Source organism: Vipera ursinii, assembly GCF_947247035.1.
Source record: "Vipera ursinii genome assembly, chromosome: 2".
Taxonomy (NCBI): Eukaryota; Metazoa; Chordata; class Lepidosauria; order Squamata; family Viperidae; genus Vipera; species Vipera ursinii.
In genome coordinates this window covers 261,401,206-261,408,980 of record NC_139513.1, presented here as the reverse complement: position 1 = coordinate 261,408,980, position 7,775 = coordinate 261,401,206, and the positions used below count along the sequence as shown (strand labels likewise).

The 7,775-nt window shown below is 39.3% G+C and overlaps 1 protein-coding gene across 1 annotated transcript; it reads right to left on the bottom strand.

Moving 5' to 3' along the window:
• Positions 1–504: 504 nt before the first annotated feature.
• Positions 505–7,257, bottom strand: BTF3 (basic transcription factor 3). Its single transcript, XM_083352600.1, has 6 exons — positions 7,117–7,257; positions 6,723–6,791; positions 3,527–3,640; positions 3,188–3,389; positions 1,580–1,636; positions 505–802 (listed from the first exon to the last, which is right to left on the bottom strand). The coding sequence occupies exons 2-6, from the start codon at positions 6,789–6,791 to the stop codon at positions 756–758; spliced, it is 489 nt and encodes a 162-aa protein (XP_083208726.1). The 5' UTR covers positions 7,117–7,257; the 3' UTR covers positions 505–755.
• Between the last annotated feature and the right edge of the window lie 518 nt (positions 7,258–7,775).

Below are 7,775 nucleotides of genomic sequence, written 5' to 3'. Positions count from 1 at the left end.
ACAAAAGCCCTTCTCTGCTCTAAGGACTGAAATACAGATTCCTACACCAATCTTTTGTCCAAGCACCAGTACAGCTGATGAATTACAACTGTTATTTTATCTAAAAATCAAGATTCATTCAACCAAGAGACAACTTCCAGTCCTGAACTGTTCACGTATGAACATTGTGTTTATGTCTACTGTACTTTTAGTGAGATAGTAATGTCTAAATAATTGTTTCAAATTCAGTATTCTTTGCATCAAGACGGAAATAACACAATTCTGCTGCTAATGATCTAATTATTCAAGACAACATATACTCATTTGGTGCTTTGTTAACAAACTGCTGTCTTAAAAGTAAAAGCAAAGTGGAAACCAGAACAGCTTCTAATGGTACTAGTTGGCATAAATCATTATAATAGGTAATGCAAAAAAAAGTAGCTCTGGAAGATCTTATCAAAGTAAGATTTAAAGCCAAGAACCTTCATTTCCCACCATTATCACAAGTAACTTCTTAATTATATACAAAAAATACCAATAAAGTATTTGCCTAAAGGTTTAGTCTTTATTAGCTTTTGGACTTAGTACTTTTCCATTTTGTGTACTTCCAGCCCATTTGCACTGTGCATTAACAATAACTGAAGAGAGCTGCATTGAACCAAGTTTCCAAATATTACAGATCTTAAGACTAAGATCAGTACAAAATATTACAAATAAAAGTCACAGTATAAAATAGCAGCTCCATATAATTTTCAAGTTTTACTGAACATGACAATTCAATTTGCTTCATTTTTGGAAGCCTCATCAAAGTTCTCCACGAGATCTGCAAAGAAAAAAAAATGGAATAAGTTTTTTTTTCAGTGGAAAAAAAGTCCAGTGTTATTTTCAATGCTTATGCTAACATCTAAAACATTTTAGAATTGTATATCTGTCAAGGGGCATTAAGTATTAAAGCTTCATGCATAACTATACAACTATACCTCATATATTTACTCAATCTTAGAAAAGCAATGCATTGTAATGCAACAATTTTTAACCAATTACAGTCCTTCAGTCCATTCATTCGGTGACCGTTCAAAGTTTTAACGGCACTGAACAAGGGGCCTGTCCTTAAGTTTCAGCTGTTGCAATGTCTCCACAATCATGCAACTTCAACCAAGCATTCACTGCTTGTTCACCATTGTGTCACAGAGTTCCATGATCATGTGGTTGCCATCTGTGACTTCCTTTGCCAGTTTCCAACAAGCGAAGTCAATGGGAAAGCTGACAGGAAGTGTGATGTCCTTGCTTGACAAGCCATGACGATACCCTTAACAGCAGCAACCAGAAATGCTAGAACTGTTGTGCCTAAGAATCACAAGACAGGGGACTTTGCACTTTGCAACTGCATCATTTGGCAGTGAAAATTGTGGTCTCAACTTCTGTTGTAAGATGAGGGTTATCTGTATACACCAGAGGTCTAATCCATATTCCCCTTTTCTGGACATAATAAAAAATGGGCCAAAAAAAATACTGCCGTCTAAAACGGCAAGAACACAACATTTTCAAATTTGTTCAAATCCTGTCCTTAAAAATAAGAAATGAGGCTAACAACTCTTACCTGGAACTTCATCATCATCATCTTCTCCAGTAGCAAGAGGTGCTTTTCCATCCACAGCTGAAATCACATATTAAGACATGGATGAAGCATCCCTTGTCTAATATTTTAACCTGCCATCACAATGTCTCTTATTCACTTACTTTGGAATAAGTCCTACTGAACTCAATGGCACTTCCAGATACATAGAATTTGTGAATGTAATATATTTAATACAGGAATAGTCCACGCAAAGTATATCTAGAATTTTATTGTCTGCTATTGTCCAAAATAGTCAGATTTCACACGTATATAGTTTGCTTTTAGGCAAGAATGAGCCCAAAATTGCATGTAATAAAATAAGAATCAGTCCAACATTTATTTCAAACTAGAAAAAAAAATATTCAGACTGCTCTCAAGGTAAAATACAAAAGCACTTCTGAATTCAATGTTGTATTTGAGAGAGTAACTTGTAATATTATTCAATCAATTTCTATCTTGTTCTTCCAGACTTGGAAAGGTAGACCAGATATACTTATTTAACCAGTTTCTTTGTATGCCGAAAAATCTGGCTATTCATACTAATTAAGTCAAGGGAACATGTTAGGTTCCTCTCTTTTGTTCAGGAACTAAGAAAAAATGTACTTGCACTTTTCTCAATTCATTAAAAAAAAATCTTATCAATAGAGCAGGGGTGTCAAACTGCCGGCCCACAGGCCAGATGTGTCACTAGGAAACTGCCGGCAATGGGGGAAAAAGCTCCAATATGTTGTGCGACGTCACGTGACATCACAGATTTTGACATGTCTGCAATAGAGGAACAGAGCTATCAGCCCTCTTCCTGATTCCACCCTTTGGAAGAGGACATGAAAAACATCTGAATTACCTAAATTCCAGCAATATTTTTGCATGACACACTGAATCATTTTTCTAATTACTTTGTTGTTGTTGTTTGCTGCGAAGTCATGTCCGACCCATCGCGACCCCATGGACAACGTTCCTCCAGGCCTAATTACTAAGCCACCACAAAACAATTTTTGCCTATTACAAGCATGAAGATGCAGTTTACACTTGTGGGGAATATGAACCTCCAGCTTATTTGTACCCTCTTGCTTTGATTTATATCACACAATAAGGTTTTCTTTTAGTGGAATAAGAAAAATAATAATCCTATTATCTACTAGAATTGATGCATCTTTTATTTTTAAAAGCCCAATTCCTCCAAACAAAAACCTGATTTTTATCAGTTCTTATGCTACCATAATTCCTGCAGCACTAACTCTACACCTATTGTGACGTCTTTGTGGCCCCAGCCTGATCTATTATAATTATATAAAAAAACTGGTCTCAAGTCTTCTCTCCACAACTCATAATCCGGAATATAGTTTTAACACAGATCTTTTATACATTTGTCAAAAAGAATTTCTATTTATCACACCACCCTGTTCTATGTGGACATTAAGTGAAAATCATGAACAATATATTAAGTTCTAATTAAGAATGCATTCCAATGGAATCCCAAATTTAGCAGCTTTTTCAGAAAGACTGCAAGCCTATCTAGATACTTAATAGAAACGCTTTAAAACCCTTCCCAGAATTTTCATTCTTAAATATTAGTGGGCTTTTACTTACATTGTTTTGGTAGAGCTTCTGCCAGTCTCCTTAAACTTGTCAGACTATCAGCGCCAAGCTGATTTAGGATACTAGGCAACATTTCAGTCAGCTGCTTTGTCTCAGCATGGCCTGTGATTGTAAAAGTGTTAGCAGCTAGTGAAGCTTGAACTTTAGGGTTGTTGAAGTGAATTACAGTGCCTTGGTTGGTGAACATGTTGACCTACAATACAAGAAAAAATTCTATTAAATATACTAATAATTTTTTTATATGAGTGAGCTCTATTTCACCCATTTCCTACTAACTCCCATTTTCTTAAAAGCAGCATTTTGTCAAACACTGAAAGAAAAAGATGTTACCTCTTCAATCCCAGATATGTTATTTACACCCAATTTCTTTAAGGAAAACTGAAGTTTCTTGTCATCTGCTGTAGCTGTTCTGTGAACTACCTTCTTCTTTCTACGAGCAGTACCCTACAGAGAAAGAGTACATTTTAAAATCTCTTCAAAATGTTGTCTTTAAACACTTATGCAGGTCAGGCAGCCTAATTCTCTCTCTGGATGCATTAAGCACAATTTTCTTTCTGCAAAAGCTAAGCAACTCCACTGATAAACAGGAATGAAGCAAGTTCAACAAAAATTAGCTAAAACAGACATATATATTAGCCAAATAAGCTATTTCAAATGCTGAAAATATATTTTTCAGAGAATTAACGCAAACATTAGCAGCACATATATATTTACCTAAAGAGCCCAATAACTTCTGGTAGATTTGAAACATTGTTACAATACTTTTTGGGGCTTTATACCCTGTTTTCTTAAATCTAAGTAATTCAATTTTCATGGACAAACATACAAAGCATCTGTGAAGAAAATGAAAGCAGATATGAAAGCACCCATCAGTCTTTTATTACTAGCAGGTGTGACTTATTTAATATTACAATAAAGCAAACAAAAAAAAGCCCATTTGCACAGTTCTCTTTCTTTGGAAGAGAGAATTGTGAGCGAAATGTGGTGAGTTCAAGATGTTCCAGAAATCATGGTAAGAGCCACAAGTAATGAGGAATGAACAAAAATGAGAAAAAATATAAAACTTATTAGAACTGTATTTTAAGTCAGTGGGTCTAAATGACTGTAAAATAATGACTCTATGTTTTAAGACAGTCCTCTTTTTGAATCATACTAGTTTTTCTTCATGGAAATGGATTTCCACATATTTGTTTGTGCATAACTGCTTGTATATGCAGTAAAGATAATTGTAGCTAAGCAATTCTGAAGTGCTGAACAAATGGGGGCACCCATTAATCAACCAGGATAAAGTGACAAATGTAGCAATTTATCCTCTAATTTTATGCACAGTAATGACCATGAGGGATAAACTGGACTGAAAGATAATGACTGGAACGCTACTCAATTAACTTTCATGGCTAACAGTATGAACCCAACACCTTAAGTTCCATATCATATTCTGAAAATGTATGAAAAAGTTAATTAAATCAACTAAATTCACAGGCTAAGACATCTTAGTCATTATTTTCAGTCTAAAACCTATACTGCTTTATGCTACTTAATAACTATTTAGCGTATATGATGAAAATTATATGTTCCAGCTGTAAACAAGCTGGGACCTGAAATTCCAGACTCCACCCTTAATTAAGGATACATTTCTTATGCAAACTGAATCTAATACTGTCCATATCAGAAAGGTACAATATACCTTAAATATACATTAAACAGGCCATGTTTAATCTTTGACAGAATCCCATATGCAAGAGTACTATATAATTTAAAGGCTTTCTTATAAATAAGTGGCCACAGGACTACATTCCATTATAGCAATCAGCCTAATGGAAAAGTTAAGTCCTAATGAATTTGTTGAATCTTTAATTTAGGAACATGTAGCATAAAAAGGTCAAGCCTCTGTTAACTAAAATCCAACTCTTGATGTCCTCAAAAAATATCCAAAATATTTTCTTGGTAATTGTATGTGGTGCATTACTGCCTTCTTCCAAGATGTTTCTATACTTTTCATCCTACAGCCCTAGTATGTCAGGGAACTTCCACTGGAACTTCCGCTTAAGTCTAAGTCTGCTTAATTTATCAACTTTCAATATATATGTTTAGCATGATTTATTGTTAGCAAATTATCTTTATCATGTTATTTTCATAAATTGCTAGAATAAAAGCATACTTAGGTAAAGGTAAAGGTTCCCCCGCACACGCGTGCTAGTCGTTTCCGACTCTAGGGGCCAGTGCTCATCCCCGTTTCAAAGCCAAAGAGCCAGCGCTTGTCCCAGGACGTCTCCGTGGTCATGTGGCCAGCATGACTAGACGCCAAAGGCGCACGGAATGCTGTTACCTTCCCACCGGAGTGGTCCCTATTTTTCTACTTGCATTTTTACGTGCTTTCGAACTGCTAGGTTGGCAGAAGCTGGGATGAATAACAGGCGCTCACTCTGTTACGCGGCACTTGGGATTCGACCCGCCAAACTGCTGACCTTCTGATCGACAAGCTCAGCGTCCTAACCCACTGAGCCACCGCGTCCCTAAAAGCATACTTATCAGATACTAATTATTGTGGTTATGTTTTCAAACATGAAAGAAAAAGGGCAGCATTCTCTGGCCAACCATCCCTTTTTATCCGCATGCATAGTTTAAAACATGCAAAGTTTAAATACAGTATGGAGAATGTAACAATTTTTAGAACAGAACAATTAGCAAATCTGATTATTTGTTAAATCAATGAAGATATAAGCACATTCCATTGTTTCCAACTGTACATAGCTTTTCTCCAAAACAGAAAGGGCCCTTAGTTCCTTTCCCTTTTTATTATCCAATGAATTTAATGGCTATGCAAGTTAAAAGAACAGCCCTCAAACGTGGTTCCTCAACTCAAATATGACTCTTTATAATTAGAGTTTTAGTACAACAATGTGAAAATGGTGGGCTGGCATATTTTTTCAACTTTATAGCCCAGCCTTCAACTCTGCTGTTTTCTGGTAGTCTTAACACTCAAGTATTAACCAGATTTAATCTCACTTAGCTTTCTAAAATTCACGTATGGTCTCACTGTCAGTTTGAACACTCCCTTCTCATCTCCCATGATTCGTTCACCTATATAACAATTTAATCACATAAAAATCAGGCTTATCTAAAGCACCTCCTGCAAATAGGTTGACCCACATAATATTCCAACTTGCAACTCACCCCTCCAGACCAGTTACAAAGCCATGACTTATACCAGGGGTCGGCAACCTCGGCTCTTTTATGACTCGTGGACTTCAACTCCCAGAATTCCTGAGCCAGCTACGCTGGCTCAGGAATTCTGGGAGTTGAAGTCCACGAGTCATAAAAGAGCCGAGGTTGCCGACCCCTGACTTATACGAACAATTAATGGAAAAGATTTAAATCGTGAGAGCAAGATGAAAGCCAGAAGAGGCCTTTACGGGCCAAGCCGGCACGGCAAGCCCACAACATGGCTACCCAAGGCCGGCAGTTCCACGCGAGGTTAAGAGAGGGGCGAGGAATAGGAAGAAGTAGCCCGCCTTTGCCTTACCTTCCCGCCGATGCGCACTTGGGCCTGGAGTTTAGCTAATTTTTCTTGATTCATGATCGTTTCTTTCATCTAAGGGGAGGAAAAAGGCAAAGGGGAGGATTAGACGGGCAGAGAGAGCCGCACCGCTTCGGTGCTGGCGGGATTAAAGAGGACGCTCAAACCAGCCCGGCCCCGCTCGGCTCGGCTCGGCTCGGCCCACGAGAAACTGCAGCAAATCAGGCGGCCACTTCCGGGAGGCTGCACCGGGATTCACTCGGCGCTCAGACCGGAGGCGGCTTCCCGACTGAAGAGGCCCAAAGCGGGGGGGGGGGAAGGTGTCCCCGAAACGGATCTCGACTGCCACCGGCGGCTTTTGGCCCCCCCCTCCCGCTTTTCCCCTGGGGTCTTGCCGTACCTTTGCGGGACGAAACGGCCGGATCCCGACAGGCGAGCAGGAAAAGCCGCAGGAGGGAAGCGCCGACCCCGGGAGCCGCACGCGGAGGAGACCAAGATGGCGGCCGGAAAAGAAAACAGGCAGCGGCAGCGACAGAAACACAACCCGGACTCTGCGCATGCGTACTAAGCCCCTACCTTTGCAGCTCCCATTCCATTTCACCGCTGGATTCTGGCGCGTGTGGAGACTGCGGCCCAGTCTTCTATGCCATTACGCTTCCGCCGCTGGCTGGGAGTTGTAGCGTGCTTGCAGGTGGAAGGATAATTCCAGTTGCTGATCCTCTTAGAGGGGTCTCGTTTTGATCCGAGGTGTAAGCATTGTGCAGGGTAAGAGCCAGTTTGGTTTAGTGCAGGGGTAGGCAACCTCGGCTCTTTTATGACTCATGGACTTCAACTCCCAGAATTCCTGAGCCAGCTATGCTGGCTCAGGAATTCTGGGAGTTGAAGTCCATGAGTCATAAAAGAGCCGAGGTTGCCTACCCCTGGTTTAGTGGTTAAGGCACCGAGCTAGGAACCAAGAGACTAGTCCTTCCTTAGAGATTTGGTTGATCCGAAAAAAAAGCAGATCCTGCACTTGCTGAAACATAATAAAGCTTTGTGTGGAGTGAGATTGAGCACAAT

Coding starts and splice junctions, on each gene's coding strand:
- BTF3 (XM_083352600.1), bottom strand. CDS start 6,791: ATGAAAGAAACGATCATGAATCAAGAAAAATTAGCTAAACTCCAGGCC. Junction 3,641..6,722: donor AAGTGCGCATCGGCGGGAAG/GTAAGGCAAAGG, acceptor CTTTCTCTGTAG/GGTACTGCTCGTAGAAAGAA. Junction 1,637..3,187: donor AGAAGCTCTACCAAAACAAT/GTAAGTAAAAGC, acceptor ATGTGATTTCAG/CTGTGGATGGAAAAGCACCT.